The sequence below is a fragment of the Protomyctophum parallelum genome, assembly GCF_964188405.1.
Source record: "Protomyctophum parallelum genome assembly, chromosome: 5".
Lineage (NCBI taxonomy): Eukaryota > Metazoa > Chordata > Actinopteri > Myctophiformes > Myctophidae > Protomyctophum > Protomyctophum parallelum.
Window position 1 is genome coordinate 37932761 of NC_139702.1, and position 18801 is coordinate 37951561.

Below are 18801 nucleotides of genomic sequence, written 5' to 3' on the forward strand. Positions count from 1 at the left end.
AGGGAAACTATAAACGTTAGAGCTTGATTGCAATTCTATAGCAGTTGTTAGCAAACCTTATAGGATCCCTGGTCTAGTATACATTAGGCCACAGACCACCCCTATACCAATAATCTAGCTGTGGACACCCTGGAAGCCCCCCAAGGACCCAGACCCCACTTTGAGAACCACTGATCTGCAGCGAGCTCAATCCCAAGAGTGCTGTGACGCTGTACAAGGCCACGGCAAATTCATAGGTGTATGTAGAAGTCGTACGCTACATTTTTGTTTGACAAAGTATAAACAAGCCTCAACTGTGTGTGTGTGTGTGTGTGTGTGTGTGTGTGTGCATGTGCACGTGCGCGTGTGTGGTCAAGGGAGGTCAGAGAGCAGTGAGATAGAGGAAGCTTGTAGCTTGAGGCCCATGCGTCAGCTAATGGAGATTCTTGAGGAACAAGCTAAACAAAGTGCCTTGCAGTTTTGAACGAACAAGTGGCGACTTCCACAACTGCTCAGTGAAGTCCTCATTGTTGTCAAAGGCAACACATTTGGGTTCACTCGGGTCCATTTCTTCACTCTCAGAGCGATACTTTACGAGTGCCGCAGTGCAGCGGTGTTTCTCTATCGTCAAATACTGTCATGTTTGTATCATTGTTGTGTTGTCATTAGTACTCATTACTGTTAACAAACGGAGGAGCCTGTTATTAGTTGATAAAGACCCAAAACATGAGAAGTGAAATGAACAAGGATAGAATGGGGCTGAAGTGCTGCAGAATTGCACTTGAAGAGTCAGAGAAAAAACAAATCTGGAAAAAAAGTAGGGGGTAAAAAAAGACAGATAGAATCAGAGGCTGTGGCATACGGATCGCGTGCACAGATCCGTGTGTGTGTGTGTGGTGTGGTGTGTGTGCGTGTGTGTATTGGGAGGAGGGGGTTAGGCCTAGTGTTCTTGGACAAAACTGTTGTCTGGAGGTTTCTGGTCTCTCTGGTGATCTCATCATCTCCAGCCTGTTGCCATTAGTGTGTGTGTGTGTGTGTGTGTGTGTGTGTGTGTGTGTGTGTGTGTGTGTGTGTGTGTGTGTGTGTGTGTGTGTGTGTGTGTGTGTGTGTGTGTGTGTGTGTGTGTGTGTGTGTGTGTGTGTGTGTGTGTGTGTGTGTGTGTGTGTGTGTGTGTGTGTGTGTGTGTGTGTGTGTGTGTGTGTGTGTGTGTGTGTGTGTGTGTGTGTGTGTGTGTGCTTGTGCATGTGATAATTTAGACTTTCAGTGATTTAGTGTGTGTATTCTGTTGAGCAAGCAGAAACTTTGTGTGTGTGTGTGTCTGTGTGCACGTGTGTGGTTGAGTCAGTAGCCAGGGACTTAAAGCCGCAATATTTTCCCCTTCAGACATGATGTTTTATATCATTCATGCTTGGCTCTTTTCACACAGAACGAGAGGGAGAAAGAGACATGGATAGAGAGAGAGATTGAGAGCAAGACAGTCATAATGCATGTTCTATTCAGCACACTGCTTCCCAAACCTTTCAGCTCCATTTGTGTTTGTTTGGGAAAAACACTGTTCTATTCTATTGCTTGCTGCATACAGTAGCAATAGAGAAATGATAATTCAGTGACGATTCACGCGCAAATGTTATCGATAATATAACATAAATATAAAAGAAATTACGTTAAAATAGAAAGAAATAAAGAAATGTCATGGTATGTTATATTTAAAGGAAAACTGGAAGAAAAAAAACTCACCTGTCGCACACATAAGTAAGGAAGACTCCTTAGACCTATATTTTTGGAAGCTGAATAATGCTCGTGACTCGTGTGAGTTAAAAATGAGCAACATTTAGTTAAAACCTTTTTTCATTGTGATGAATAGCAATGTAAAGTATTGATCCAAGCCAGAAAACAATGGATTGTTTTATAAATAAACATGCTCTTTAAATGCCATCCATGCCCACCCATCTGACCGCTTAACACAGCAGCCCGAACGACTGCCGCGTTAGGTGGTCAGATGGGTGGGCCACGAACCCATTTTCAAGTGGGCCCAGATCCAGAAAAGGTGGAGAGGAGCACTGAGACAGAGAGATGCAGGAAACCAGAGGGAGATAAGGAAAGATGGAGCCAGAGAGACTATGGGTGGTGGAGAGAGGTGTAGTAACAGTGTTTGCCGAGTGGTTTGGGGGGAGTACACGGTAGTTCGACTGACCCAGAGAGACAATATTTGCAGACCACACTCGACACACGCAAACACACATTATGTGCACGGCAGAGCAAATATTCGCTTGGAGTTTATGACTCAGGTATAGCTACATATTTACGAAATAGGAGCAGTAGGAGGCAGTTCCTTCATGTCATTGTGTGTGTGTGTGTGTGTGTGTGTGTGTGTGTGTGTGTGGATTGGTTCTCTTTTTGGGACTGTTGTTGTCCAACACTGGTCTGAGATCAGTTCTCCCAGCTCTGCTCAAATTATAAAGTGCAGATGCTGATTCTGAAACGGCTCAGATAGCACAGTACACTGTCACTACAGTATGTGGCTCAGGTGTCAGTCTGGATCAAAACATGGAATCATGTGGATCTCGGGATCCACGGCGTGGGAATAGTATAGCTCCAATGTGGAGCTTGGACTTCATGTATAGCCGGCCTGTGTCATAAATCGGTCAGCTATGTCACGTCAGACGTTTACTCTCTGACATATTATCTATGTGACCTCGTGTGACAATTTGGGAGCCCAATCAGAAACCCATTGACTTCATTTCTAAAAATGTAATCATTTTATATACATTTCAAAAGTTGTGCACAAGACATTTGGAGTCCAGGAGTCGGGACAGACTCACAGGCAGACAACAGCATATCCCTGGTCTGGATGATCAACACTTACATTATATGTGCTCTCACATTTCACCTACTGTACAGTGTGGCAGGACACTCAGTCAGTGGCGTACAGAAGAGTATGCTAAAGTCATAATTTGCAGAGTTTATCTAACTGTGACTGTCAGGGTATTGTTAGTGTTGGTAAAACCCTAATCCACAGTTTTGGTACTTCCAGCAAGGCAAAACAAACAGTTATTTATTTTAAGTACTAGTTCACCCATCGCGTCTGCGTCTTCACCTCATTCAGCCCAGTGAACCAGTTTTAACACGCTTGTGGCTTTCTAGGCACAGCACAATTACCTTCAACCGAGTGAGTTCATCTTACCTGCTATGTCAATGATAAGGTGGCAGATGGAATGCTTGAGAATAAAGCAGCACACAGTGAGTTATTTCGGGGGGTAGGAGGTGCATAGGGGACACAGTACAAGCCTGAGTGTTCATTTAGTGTAAGTGGGGGAAAGAAATTAACACTGCTCGCCTCATCAAACGTTTGTGACGTTCTGTACCGTGTGTGGTGTGTGCTGGGACTGGGAGGAGGTTGGGAATCAGGTTAGATTATCAGCTGATAGTTACAGTATCTGGTATCTGTCAGTCACTCTGACACTTTCGATGAAATTAATTTCAGCTTCAAAAGTTTTCCTATTACCTGGGGCCACTGCAGTACCAGTCCAGCTTAATTTATGGCATATGTCGGCATAATTATTAGGGTTATGTTTTGCACGTACATGTACATACCTACATGTACATCTACACACGTCACACGCAAACCATAAATCTCGAGGGCAAGTCCCAGCCCAAGAACGACATGATTACTTACAATTAAGTAGAGAAAGGTGACACGTCCATAAATGTATCTGTCAAGCAAATATAGATGGTGGAGCGTGATGAGTATGAGCCTGGTATGTGCGGCACGTGTTTCATGGTATTTTAATATTTGGATTGAGGAGAGTCGACTATGCGCTGAGTATTCAGAAGACGGCCATCTTGCTCTCATGTCTCAAGACCTTTATATTTAGAGTCTGATGGCATTTGTCTGACAAAATGCAGGAATCGAACTGGGTGCGATAAAAGAAAAAGAGAACACGCGTAGGAGCCACTTGTCGGAAAGCCATTTCAGAGTTGGTGTGCAAGAGTTAGATTTTCATTGCACGTTGTATCAAATAAATCAGACTGTGTGTGCAAGGGCCTTTACTCAGGAGGTTGGAAACCTCCAGCCTCTATCAGAGTAGAATTGGACACTGTGTGAATATGATGTTGAAGTAAGACCTATACTTGGACAGGATGGCGTAATACAGGGGTGGGCAACTTTGACGATGGAAAGGGCCACTATATTTCCACACTCACTCCAGAGGGCCACATTGCATACAGGTCGGAGCAAAAATAGCCGATCTACAAGCTTAAAACGCGTCGCACTGCAACGTGTTTTGAGCTTGTAGATGAGCTATTTTTTTGCTATATTTGAATTGAAATCCTGAATATTGTTTTAAATTTTTGAATTGTAATATACAGTAACATAACAACTTTTTGAACTAAATTCGAATACATTGGACATACAAGAAACAACACAATAACATTTTTATTTTTAATAATTCTAATTTAGACAGCGGGTCATGTTTGGAATTGTTACAGCTGAAATCAATAATATATCGGTATAGCGATATTAACCTGAGGCGAGGCCACAATAAGTGAAGGTGGTGGCAGCATGTGGCCCCCGGGCCGCCAGTTGCCCATGCATGTATGGCGTAATATCTATATTCTATAGACCATAATCTCCTAATTTATCACTTCATGGTCTATTCATAGTACCCTGTCCTATACACTGTAAAAGAAGCGTTAACTTTAAAACCCAGAGAGTGGAAAAAATGGACCCATAAGCGCAATCAAGCGTTCGATTAACACTGAGGATTTTACTGTGTATTTAGCCTATATTGTTACGTCGAACCATGTTTACCCTGGAATAGAAGAAAAGCTCGACCTCAAGTTGAACTATATTACTGAATAATGACAATACAAAGCCAGATTAGCACACGTAACCTTAAACACACACATGCACGCACGCACACACACACACATGCACGCACGCACACACACACACACACACATGCACATCACTGCAGTCTCCTTTGTTTTATTGGAGCATAGGGTGAGGCGTTGTCACGGCCACGCCCTGCTGCCGATCACCAAAGCACCATCGTGCTCTCCTATTGGCCCGTGGACTCTGGTCCATCTGGTGTGTGTGTGTGTGTGCGCGTGTGCATGCGTGTGTGTGCGCATGCGTGCACGTGTATTGGGTGTGTCTGCCTGTGTTCCCGTCAATTAGTTAATAATTAAAGGCTAACCTGTCTTGACTGTGGACCTTAACCAGGTTACACACATTTTATATGTCTATTATATATATATATATATATATATATATATATATATATAATGTATTATATACAATACATATTGTACAGTATTTCCCACATACATCATTCAGATCAGTACTACCGTATGTTAAGTACCGTAACTAAGTGATTGTGACACACACACAAACACTGAGACATACTGTACGGTAGGTAGGTAACGTTAGGCCTCAGGGTAGATTCTTTCAATGTTCATGTTGAGCTTCATGCATCAGTGAACATAGAGCCAGACACAGAGGCTCTGCAATACATGTGATCATTGCCAGTGGTGAAAAGTAACTAAGTACGTTTAGTTATACTTTACTGGAGTATTTCCAATTTTCAATACTTTTGCCTACTGCCTCTCAGGGGAAAATATTATAATTTTACTTCACTACAATTATTTGCAAACTTTAGTTACTAGTTGGTTTGTAGATTAAGAATATTATTACAAAACAACTATATATATGTTGGTCATTTGAAGCTCACGTTGTGAATATGATGCATTGTGAGCTTGTAGATCGGCTATTTTCTAAACATTCTGAACGTGTGAAATGGGACATTCTACAGTACACAATGAGTACTTTTCCTTTTGGTGCTTTAAGTATATTTTGACAATTGACACTACTGTACTTTTACTCAAGTAATTTTATTTTATTTTTTGTATTTACTTTGTATTTACTTAGAGACTATTTCTACATTGCAGTATTGATACTTTTACTTAAGTAAAAAGTACTTTTTCCACGCACGCACGCACGCACTATGGAACGCCATACTTGCACGTACAGTATGCACGCACGCACATACACACAGACACACACATGCACCTATACTACACACACAACACACAGTCAACATAAGCACACCTGGACCTTTGAAAGCTGTGAAACCTCATCCTTTTTCTTGACTTTCTTCTCCGTCTCAAAACACAGTGTAATTGACAGAGCCTCAGGTGATGGAGCCGTGGCAGCGGCATGGTGGCCGTGGCAGCGTATGTGCGTGACTGTGCACGACTGCACGTGCGCTCGCTCATCATGCCTGTGTTTTTGCACATGCATGCACGTTGGGCGGTCGTGCACACGCTACAGTTAATGGTGAGCTCCCGGAGTGAAAATGAATTTAGCCTGGTTGTCAAAAAAACTGCAGTGGTGGAAAAACTCAAAAAGTCAAAATGTTTTCTAAAGTAAAAGTATCAATACTGCCATATAGAAATACTCCATTACAAGTAAAAGTCCAGAAGTTAAAATATATTGGCATCGAAATGTACTTAAAGTATACCAAAAGTTAAAGTACTGCAATATGCAGTAATGCAGAATGTCTCATTTCAAGTTTTCAAATGTATACAAATATTTAACAGATCTACAAGCTCACAATGCGTCACGACGATGCGACGCATTGTGAGCTTGCGGATTGTCTATTTTCAAATGGCCGAAATGTGCTGAAGTGGTTACTGTGTGTGGTATTTGGTTTCTAATGCCCAAACCACACCACTCCTTGCAACAAGTGGTTGCATTGGTGTGGTTGACCTTAAAACAGTTTCATTGCTGCAAGGAGTTGCATTTGTGTGGTTGACCTTAAAACGGTTTTGTTGCTGCAAGGAGTTGCAACTGATGATCTGTTTTGGGCTTAATTCACGGTACAATCCTCAGTCTTAAAGGGGAATACTACTCATTTTCAACATTGAACTATGTCATTAATATACCTTAGAGACTGTGGAAATAATTTTAAAAAAGGCCCTCCATTCTGTTCTACCAAGAACTGGAGGTCTAGAAGTTGGGGTCATGTGATCAGTGACATAGTTGTTGTTTGTGACATTACAGTGACGTGTGGGTCCACTTTGACCTCGCAGAGTCGCAGCGCCAGCATCTTGTGTGCAGGCTTCTCTGACTCTGTCCATGTTGTCGTCATGTCTTTGAAGTAGCCTCTGTGTGCTTCTCTGACTCTGTCCATGTTGTCGTCATGTCTTTGAAGTAGCCTCCGTGTGCTTCTCTGACTCTGTCCATGTTGTCGTCATGTCTTTGAAGTAGCCTCTGTGTGCTTCTCTGACTCTGTCCATGTTGTCGTCATGTCTTTGAAGTAGCCTCTGTGTGCTTCTCTGACTCTGTCCATGTTGTCGTCATGTCTTTGAAGTAGCCTCTGTGTGCTTCTCTGACTGTCCATGTTGTCGTCATGTCTTTGAAGTAGCCTCTGTGTGCTTCTCTGACTCTGTCCATGTTGTCGTCATGTCTTTGAAGTAGCCTCTGTGTGCTTCTCTGACTCTGTCCATGTTGTCGTCATGTCTTTGAAGTAGCCTCCGTGTGCTTCTCTGACTGTCCATGTTGTCGTCATGTCTTTGAAGTAGCCTCTGTGTGCTTCTCTGACTCTGTCCATGTTGTCGTCATGTCTTTGAAGTAGCCTCCGTGTGTTTCTCTGACTCTGTCCATGTTGTCGTCATGTCTTTGAAATAGCCTCTGTGTGCTTCTCTGACTCTGTCCATGTTGTCGTCATGTCTTTGAAGTAGCCTCTGTGTGCTTCTCTGACTCTGTCCATGTTGTCGTCATGTCTTTGAAGTAGCCTCCGTGTGCTTCTCTGACTCTGTCCATGTTGTCGTCATGTCTTTGAAGTAGCCTCTGTGTGCTGCTGAAAGGGTCAAAGGACACATGGTTCTGAAGATGAAAGACTTGACAGTGTGAGAACGACGTTATGTACGCAAGAGGCCTGGAGCAGAGAACGAGAGAGTGCAGTATAGGAGGAGAGGATATGAAAATATCATATGCAAATTGTCTGACGTTATTCATGGAGATGTACGTACAGTACACGGCTACACGCATGTACTGTACTGTACTGTGTACACTACACACACACACACACACACACACACACACACACACAAGCAGCCTCCTCTCTGCTACAGTATACTTAACGTCAAACCCTCTAGTTATAGTAGTTAACTTTTCATCACTTCCCTCTCGCTTCTTTCTTCTTTTTTTGTGAAAGAGGGCTAGATTCCAATCGGGTGTCATCACAAAAAGTGTCTCTTTGTCTTGTCTGCCTAAGTGCCTATGTGTCTTTTCTTTCTGCCTGTGGGTGTTTGCGTGCGTCGCATACATTGCAAAATGCAGCGGAGAAGTGGCGCAATTTATGTCCTTTTCTGTATGTGTGGGAATAGCTTATTTTGAATTGGCAATATTTACCTTTTGAAAAATGTACATCAACAAAAATCTGTTCGGGGCTCTCCCCAGGCAAAGGAAGAGTTGCGCCCAGTATTACAGTTTATTCAATTGGCACCTGGTGAAAATATGGGTTGCAAAATCGTGGGATAAAATATTTAAAATTGAGATAAAAAAACGGTGACAACTTTAGTTCACAACAGTGACCACCAGCCCTGAGGCTAATTATACATCTTTGTATGACCACGGCACTCTCCAAAAGCAAAAATAGCAGATTTTCAACCGCTTCAACAGTGATTTACGGAGAGCGGCGTGATCCTTCCGTAAGACTTTAGTCCACACTCCCAGTCATTAACCTAGTGACTGTGTGTGTGTGTGTGTGTGTGTGTGTGTGTGTGTGTGTGTGTGTGTGTGTGTGTGTGAATGGGTGTTTTAAAGAGAATGCTGGGTACGCTATTAATAATGGTTATGTTTCAGAATGTGACTGATGATTGTTTGTCTCCCTTGTTTCCAGCAGGAGTTTGGCCTCTGCAGCCATGCTGATGTATGACTACGCACTGAAGACAGAAATGGAGGTACGAGTGCTTTTCATGTTTTCCTCTCTGTTGTCGCTGAGGGAGCACACAATTTAACCTCTTTGGTTTGGCGTCTTGGCGTCTTCCTGTTCTGGGCATGTCATGATGATTATGGGTGACAATAGCGGGACTATACGGGCTCACAATGTGCCACGATGTGATGCGTTGTGTAGATCTGTTTTTATGAAGTATATTATAGGACTTAAGTGTTTAAGTGAGGGTGTAAAAACTGACCCAAATTGACTCTTGGTGTGCATTTGGTACAATGTTGTACAAAGCACAACAAGCCTGGGCATGTTTCTTACCACCATACAGTAAACCTAACCTGCTTAATCTCACACATGTACACACACACACACGCGCGCGTGCGCACACGCACGCATGCACGCGCGCACATGCGTACACACGCACGCATGCAAGCGCACATGCGTACACACGCACACAACCACCATGTGTCTAGACAGGCTGGTTCCCACATTCCAGCTCTTCCTGGACAAACAGGCTTCTGTACACCGGACATTTGCATACAATGGATGCACGCTGCCAGCCAGTAGGCTAATAACACACACATGCTCATAGACATAACTGTTGGACAGTCGTAAACACACATGTTCTGGCTGCCTCGGCTTGTCAAAACATCTTTCCAGTTTTTTAGTTTAAGCCATTTTGACCTGGTGCAACGTTGTTATACAATCCGGGAGCTACCTCTGTGTCTCATTAGTTATTTCTATACTGTACATGTAGCAACATCATTTTTTCTTTTTTTATATTTTCACTATGTCCATAGTGTGTGCACAAACTTTGTCCTACACAAACATTAAAATTCCATTGACAATGATTGGACAATTTTGAGTGTTTGTGTAAACACAAACATTGCGTAACACAAACATTGATGACGAAGGTGAGGCCGCAGAATTGTGATTGGCCGGAATAAGATGATGTATGCTGATGTATTTCAATGTTTTCAGAAACCTTAGGTTAGGTTTTAGAAGGCGTTTTTAGAATCGGTCCTAGGTCTAAATTCAATGTGAAACAGAAATGTGAAAGTTTCCTCTCTCTCTCTCTCTCTCTCTCTCTCTCTCTCTCTCTCCTTCAGTCACTATACCCATCATTAGTGAAGACCCCGGAGGCCTACGGAGTGATCTACTCCCACCTGGCCGGCACGGCCCACCTCTACCACCCCACGCACACACAGGCGTACACGGCGGCCGTGCGGCACACGCAGGCGCGCGGCGGCAGCCCCGCGGGGGGCGTGGTGCACGGCCAGATGGAGCCGGTGGACCTGTCGCTCAGCAAGCGCTCCTCCTCCTCCTCCTCGGCCGCGTCGTCCCCGCCCTGCTCCTCCGCCTCCTCCCCGGACTCCTCGCGGAGCTCCCCGCCGTCGCCCTACAGTCCCAGGAGGGGCCGCGAGTCCCCGGCGGCGGCGGTGGCGGCGCGGCGCAGCCCCCCGGGGCAGCTCCATCTGCAGCAGCATCAGCATCATCACCATCACCACCCGCAGCACTCTCCCCCCATCACGCTGCACCCCGCCTCCTCCCTCCAGTACCCCACCATGCTGATCGGCTCGGGCTCCCGGGTCATCCAGGTAGGGCTTTTTTCACTGAGCAAAACCAAAGAAAAAACTAAGCTATGATGACGAAATTTTGCCAACCAATAAAGCCTAGGCTAAAATGTCAGGGAGGGAGGGGATTAGTGGAGAAGAGATCCAGTAGAACTAACAGACAAGTCATTTCATGCATGCTTGCATGCTGAAAATAGCCGAGCTTGTAGATCAGCTATTTTCAGCATGCAACCAAGTGCAAAATCAGCCATTACGACGACATCAAGGCCCGCCGAAATACATTTTAGTCGGCTAAATCAACTGCAGATTCAGTCGACTAAAATCCTATATGACATTTAGTTGACTAAAACTAGACTAACATTTCAGATGACCAAAATATAACTCAAACTAAATTTACGTTTCATTCAAAAGACTATGACTAAACAAAAATCTAAATGTTTCAACACTGATTCCTTCCCCCAGGGGTCCGGGGTCATGCTGTCTCCGGTGGTGCTGCAGTCCGTGCTCTACCCCTCGCCGCTGCACCTGCATCAGCCCATCATGCTCGCCGGTGTTGCCGGCGGCGTCGCCCCCGGCAACGACGACGAGCATCACCATCACCATCATCATCATCACCACCACCAGCGGCAACAGGGAGGAGGAGGCCGCGAGCACAAGACGGGTAGGACAGACAGAGGCGCTTTCTCTCTAAAAACCTTTATTTACCCAGGGTAGTAGCTGAGCACAAGTGCTCATTTTCACATGTGCACATAGAGACACACACATTAAAACCTGGTAGCTGACCAGTACAACCACAGTCTTTATGCTGTTGACTAAGCAGCTCCACTGGAGTAGTTGGGGGGTTCAGTGCCTTGTTCAAGGGCAATTCGGCGGTGTTGGGTGAGTGATGACAATCACTTCCCGACCCAGATTCTTCCTGCCCGTCTGGGGAATCGAACCGGCAACCTTTCGGCAACAAGGGCGCTCCTCTAACCCTTAGGCCACCGCTGCCCTGTTCCCTGTCATGGGAACATGTCATTTGGTCTGGGAACAGGTCTGGGAACAGGTCATGGGAACAGGTCATGGGAACAGGTCATGGTGGTCATATTCTATAACTTATAATTGGATGTTGATGATGACGTAATTAAGATATGTTTCAATGTCGGGTGAGCAAAAGGTTATGTATGTATACATCTGAGTATAAAGATGTAACTTGAAAGTAGTATACTGTGGTCATGGTGGTCATATTCTATAACATATAATTGGCTGTTGATGATGACGTAATTACGTAGTCGTAGTAGTAGTCGTAGTAGTAGCGGCCTTCAGTCTCGAGAGACCATGTCACAAGCCCACCAGACATTGAAAATATCTTAATTACGTCACCATCAACAGCCAATTATGAGTTATACAATATGACCACCATGACTACCACGACCACCATACATACATACATACATACCACTTCTGATTGAGTGCTTTGCTTGCGCAAGTAATAACATAGTCAATAATTTAACATTCATTAACATTAACATGATTTAAAAATGATTTAATGTTAACATTAATTTCACATTAAATAATTTAAAGGTATGTTGTTTTTTCATAAATGGATCAAAAAGAGGTGGTTTGCCACCCCCCCTGATGTAAGCATGATCCACTCATGGCTTAATGTAACAGTCCTTGACCTACAGTATCTTTTTGTGTGTGATCTTTCCAGCACTCTGTATGAAGGCCATGGAAGACGACGCCCCCGAACTTCAGAAGCCAATCAAAACAGAGCCTCGCCCTGAGCACACTCATGACTCCTACAACAGCCACGAGATGACATCACACCCAGTCATCAGTATACCACGTACCTATAGCGAGTGAGTCACTCAGTGGTATACACATGCACGCACACACACACGCACACACACACACACACACACACACACACACACACACACACACACACACACACACACACACAACACACGGCGTACACAAACTCTCATACACATGCACACAGCGTACGTGTGCGAAAATCGGTTATTTGTCGGGTAATTTGGCCCATTTGGCATGGTTCTGGCACGGTTCTATATGTTACTTTGCCCAAATATTTACCTACAATCTCATTCATCACATGTGCTGCAGTGCAGAATGTGAAAGAAAACTTTCATATCAGCATTCAGCAATTAAATTACTCACAGAGTGATGAAATTGTAAAAGTCTTGTGTACAGTATATTCCTTATGTCCAGTCTGGTGGTGTGGTGTTGTTATGTTCTACACACGTTGACAGGTTCGAGGGGTCTCCCGACGGCCGGGCGTCGCTTCCTCCTCCTGTCAGTGACTGGAGGAGGCCACGTCACTGACGGGAGGAGGAAGCGACTCCAGGACACCGGGGGCCCCCTAGCCCCCTATTGCAACCCTATGCAAGTTTCGCCTCTGCCAGTGTCTCTTTCTTGTCACGTAGACACCAGTGTCTTTTGTTTAGATTCTGAATTCTTAACTCCACTGAGTCCCCATCTTTAAACCAATCCAGTAACTTTGGTAGGTACAGGGCTGGGCATGAATGAGATTGTAAATACCACAATTTATTGATTTCACTGGCATTCTTTGAGCTTTTGGTCAGGCTTGTCTTTCGGCTCGGCTTCAAAGTGTTTGGTAGAATTCGCAAGTAATAGCAAGTGTTAACAAGTATTACTTGACAGGGATCGCGACGTGAACGCTTCTACCTTGTTGAACTTGCAGAGTTGCAAAAGACTATTAAAGAATATTACATTTAATCATCCTTAACCCCTGAATTCATTATTTCAATGGAGTAAAAATCTATTTGATGGCCTTCCTGCCCTGACATTTGGCCTTTGTGCCCTAAAAGAAATGGACAACTCCTGGTCAGGAGAGATATGGCTAAGTGCTATCATTTCATTTCAGTTTCCGATTCTTCATCTTTTTATCTTCTTTCTATAGCAGGGCAGACCGTTTTCTTGTACTGATACACTGCAGTAGTTAGTCCCTCACCTGGCCCATGTTAAGTTGACGCTTTCTGTCACAGTGTTGAAAGGAATGCGAGGTGAGGTGACTTTAGAATAATTTAACAACACAAAGGGCTATAGAGAATAGCTGTCACAACAATAACACACTTGACTTGAAATACAAACATAGACCCTGCATTCCCAGACACATATACCAACAAGTCTATGTGTACACTGTACAGTTACCCACTACTCTTATTCTTCTGTACACATACCTGTACAGTAAACAAAATGCACCCGTTATGTTATGTATTTGTTTTGTATATAAGATCTTACGGTTGGGACATAGTCAAATCCTGAGCAATCAATTAATTCTCACTTCCCTGAATGTAGACATGAACCCATGTGAAGGCCTTTCTGACAACCTCCTCCTACGCTTCCTGCTTCTTCCACCTCCACTTCCTGCTGGTTCGGGACTTCCTGCCTGTTTCATTGTCCTGACTTTACCCCCCCCCCCACCACCCCAACCCCCCCCCCCCCCCCCCCCATCCTTCCATTTTGTACTTCCTCCTCCTCATCACTTCCTCTTCCTCCTCGTGCTACTCGGCTCCTCTTCATCTTCCTCTTAATCTCTGTTCTTTCATGTTCTCCCGTCGACGTCGCCACGCACTGAACATACCCAATCTACAAGCCCACGACACGTCGCGGACACGCCACGCTGTCGGCTTGTAGATCAGGTATGTCCGACATGTGACACCGCCATACGACGATGTGGCTTATTTCCTAGAAAGAGCAATTATGGGGAGAGGGAGACCGTAATGATGGAATGTTGCCAGTTGGTTCTTGTTTTTCTGTGTGTGGTTGGGTGGGGGGTTGGGTTGGGCTGGGCTGGGTTGGGGTCATGTGTTGTTTGTGTGTGAGTGAGTGGAAGGACTTCCTTATTTGGGTTTACATTCGTGTGCTACTTGTAGAGCTATCTTTATGAGAACCAAACGTCCTCAGAAGGATAGGAAGATGTGATAAATTATGCAAAGTGAGGACATTTCTGCTCACTTTTCAAGAGGCTGTTTTAGGGTTCAGACTTTTGGTCTGCACACTGTCACACCGTGTTTTATTTCTTATTTTACTTTATTCACGTTGGTTTAAACAGCTGTTTGTGTCATAAGTACTTCCAAACAGAGTGTGAATATTACGGAATATTATGGTCGATAATGTGGTGATTTATTGATTGATATGTTTATTGACAGAAATACATACATTTACACATCCCCATCGAAAGGATAAAACACAAAAATACTGAAAGCATAGTCTCCATTGCTTATACAATGTGAGATGTGTATGAAGAGTGATAATAGTGTGCGTGCGCGTGCGTGCAGGCTCTGTTCTCCCTCCGGAGGTTGTCAGGGTTTCGTGGCTGTTCTACCGGCTGCCTGCGTTGTCACTATGCCAGATAACTGGATCCTTAACAGGAAGTGGGCGTGTACATGGCTGTCACAATTCCGCCCCTCAAAACACAGTCACATATCATCGACAATGTAAACATGAGGGTATTGAGAAATAGGTCAGGTTGTAATGTATGTAATGTAATGTACGTAATGATGGGTTCCGGGAAGTAAGTGTAGTGTGTGTGTGTGTGTGTGTGTGTGTGTGTGTGTGTGTGTGTGTGTGTGTGCGCGCGACTGTGCGTGTGTGTGCGCGTCTCTCTCTCTCTCTCTCTGATATTCTCTTTATTATATATATCTCTATTTTTACACAGAACTGTACTGTGAAGGATTCATATTTCAACACTTAACATCTTACACATGTACATGTGCACGCACACATTATTATCACACACGCACACACACACACACACGCACACAGACACACACACACACACACGCACACGTGCGCGAGCAATGTGCATAAGCAGTGTGGAAGAAGTGCTTCGTTGGCCTTTGGATGTGTATTATTACACTATTTTATTTTATTCTGTTGTATGGGGGTTATTGCGCTGACAAGCAGTGTTTCTACTCAGCATTTGCCAGGTTATTGTGTGGGTGGAATAGCTAGGCTATCTCTCACTCCACCCCCCCCCCCCCCCCCCCTCTCTCACACAATCTCTCTAGATCGAGATCAGCGATGGCTTTGATCAACACACTAGAATTACACACCAGCACCCCCTGCTGTTCAAAGACAACACCTGAATAGAAAGCCGTAATCTATTCTAATCTCTCTCTCTCTCTCTCTCTCTCTCTCACCAGGGGTAACAACCCATCAGTAATAGTCCACTCTGGCAGTAAGCACCCGCTCCCAGTCGACTCTCCAGATTCACTGAAGAAGCGACGAATTCACTGCTGTGATTTTGGAGGCTGTAATAAAGTGTACACTAAAAGCTCCCACCTCAAAGCACACCGCAGGACACACACAGGTGAGATCCTACTGTAAGGTAGAAAAGACAGTTGTCGAAAGTAATATTTAATATTAAAATAAACACTTTTTATAGGCAGCTTTCTGTGTCTGTGAGTACTACAGTTTTACACCCTTACTAACCTTCTGTTCATCTCCCTTCCTTGTCTGCTGTGTGTTCTGCCTACTGTCCTTCTCAAGGCGAGAAGCCGTACAAGTGCACGTGGGAAGGCTGCACGTGGAAGTTTGCCCGGTCGGACGAACTGACGAGACACTTCCGCAAGCACACGGGCGTCAAACCGTTCCAATGTCCCGACTGCGAGCGCAGCTTCTCCCGCTCTGACCACCTGGCGCTGCACAAGAAACGCCACCTCTTGGTGTAAAGACACGCGCAGCGCGACCACCTGGGAATGCCACGTGACTGTAGCACAGCTCATGCCAGCCGTCGTGGTGGTGGACTGCACAACGTTTTAGGAGCCAGGAGGAGTTTAGGATCTGACTTTGACCATGGGACCGGCGCAGAGTTAGAGGAGGAGTTCCTCAGGGTGCAGGTCCAAGCCCTTTTCACCTCTTTTAAGAGCTGGCGTCACCCAACCATCCATCCATCCATTCCTCCATCCATCTGCTCTATCATGTAGTAGTTACCTTTTTGGTTCCCTGAGTACATTTTAGTAGGAGATCCTTCTGACATTATGAACAGGAGGAGGCGCTAAACTCTGACCTCTGACGCAAAGAAGAGCCCGGGCAAGTTTTAGCAGAGAGGCTGCAGGATCTCAGCTGGTCTGAGAGCAGCACCCTCTTCAGGCCAGAGAACCAAACTACAGTACATCAATGTCCCATTTTACAGTATGACAAAGACACACACACACACACACACACACACACACACACACACACACACACACACACACACACACACACACACACACACACACACAGCATTCTTAAGCTTCACAAATAAGCTCTTATTTTTCTTCAAGCAGATGAACTCGGTCAAAATGATATTTTATACGTAAAGCTTCATTAAACACGCGCACACGCACACACATTTCTTTATGCCAGCTAAACCAGTATAATGTGAAATGGCTATGTTTTCCTGAGCAGGAAAACTTTTTCAGAATGTATATGTCACATGATACTTACTGTATACATTGTGTCATACACAAACATCACCAGTACTTTCCCTTTATTGCTAGTAGTACTGCACAGCTCATCTGCCTCTATACCAGCTCAATGCAGTACCATGAAGAATGTCATCAAACTTGTACGCGTATTAGACCGTATACACACTTTTGAGCTGTGTCTATCTCTTCCTCTTTCTCTCGTGTACATGTACAGTACATGCAGTGCAGTCGTGCACGCACACACATACTCATACGCACACACCTACACAATCAACAGAAAGCGGGCACTTAGTTGTAGTAGTCTCCTTGGTTTTTGTTAGTTGGGTTGAAATTGGGATCTCACCGTTCACAGAGTGAAGTGTTCTTATCGTTGCGTTGAGAAATGTGAAATCTAAGTTGATATACGCAGGGGCATTATTGTACGGTAAGGAAAGAGACCAGTCGCTTGGTTTTAGGGTAAAAGCAAAGAAATGTATATGTCTTATGTCAAGTGTATGTATCTATGATATATCTTTGTTTTGGAGGGTTTTTTATGTGGCACAGTGGTATTCTTTTTCTATCTTATGACACTTTTTATAAAGGGGGGTGGGGTGCAAGTTGCAAAGCAGGGAATGTTGCTCTTGATTTGTGTATTTTTTTTGGGGGGGGTCACCAGAAGGTGCAGGGTTTTATTCCAAACCACTATTCAGTACGTCCATTTTGGAAAGCAAAGCAAGTCCCTGTGTCATTAGCCTGTTTCAAGGGTTAGGGTTACCCTAACCCTAATCCTAACCCAAGTTTTGTAAATTGTATGTAATTAACATACATCTCAAGGTAGGTAGGAAAAGTGTTTTCACTTTGATGTGAGCGAAATGATAAATTATTACAACAAATAGCAAGAGAAAGTGGCAATGTTTTGGAGCAAAACTATATATATATATTTTTTCAACTTCTGTTGAACAAAACAAACTTTGTACACAAGAGCTTAATTGTACGTATGTCTTCAGGAGAATGTGCACTTTATTAAAAAAAAAAAAACATTCCCAAAGCCAAACATTTATTAATAGTCACATAAATGTAGCTTTATTGATGGTTTTATCGATCGGCTTGATTTGAAATATTCACCAGGGTAATTCTTAGTATTGTGTCATTTTCTGGCATTTTTATTCCAGGAGAGGGAGAGACCCATTTTCCATGCCTCACATCCTCATGAAATCTCTCTCTCTTTCTCACTCGTGCACGCACGCACGCACACACGCACGCACGCACTCTCTCTCCCTCTCCCTCTCTCTCTCTCTGAATGTAGCATCTTAAGTGATCTATAACCTCTCCTGGTAATTTTTAACCTTAGTGTGTAAGTTTGTCTTTTTGTATCTCCCTAAATTCTATAAGTTGTAATATATTTTATAAGTGATTATTAGACTGAAAGGGCAATTAAAGGTTTTTTATTAAGCATGGTTTTGATCATAACAATGGATATTATACATTTCTATAAAGTTGTGACTATATGTGACTATATGAAATCTCTCTTAATCTAAGTTGGCAATTCAAAGGGAACATATTAAACTGTGAACATATACTGTACAGATTTATTTGCAGTTTTGCATATCATTTTATCATTTAAGATATTCATACATTTAATAAAAGTGACAATATTTGCAGAACTTTAATGCATCCCCACTTTGGTGTGTGTGTGTGTGTGTGTGTGTGTGTGTGTGTGTGTGTGTGTGTGTGTGTGTGTGTGTGTGTGTGTGTGCGTGCGTGCACTCGCAAACACGATAAAATATTGCATGAACAATGATTTAATGTACTACAAATTCCCAGCAAACTTTTTAGCATATCATTTTATCATTTAAGATATTCATACATTTA

At 43.9% G+C, this 18801-nt stretch overlaps 1 protein-coding gene across 4 annotated transcripts in view; it reads left to right on the forward strand.

The window, feature by feature from the left end:
* The window catches only part of klf3 (Kruppel like factor 3 (basic)), a 22024-nt gene extending 3425 nt beyond the window's left edge, over positions 1-18599 (forward strand). For 2 of the 4 annotated variants that reach the window (XM_083765497.1, XM_083765499.1), the window contains exons 2-7: positions 8886-8946; positions 10043-10531; positions 10970-11168; positions 12201-12348; positions 15682-15848; positions 16028-18599. In XM_083765497.1, coding sequence (XP_083621623.1) covers positions 8908-8946; positions 10043-10531; positions 10970-11168; positions 12201-12348; positions 15682-15848; positions 16028-16209 — 1224 coding nt within the window. In that variant the 5' untranslated portion in view covers positions 8886-8907 and the 3' untranslated portion in view covers positions 16210-18599. The remainder of the gene's footprint in view (positions 1-8885; positions 8947-10042; positions 10532-10969; positions 11169-12200; positions 12349-15681; positions 15849-16027) is intronic. The other 2 variants (XM_083765498.1, XM_083765496.1) reach the window with 1 other exon arrangement.
* The last annotated feature ends 202 nt before the right edge of the window (positions 18600-18801 follow it).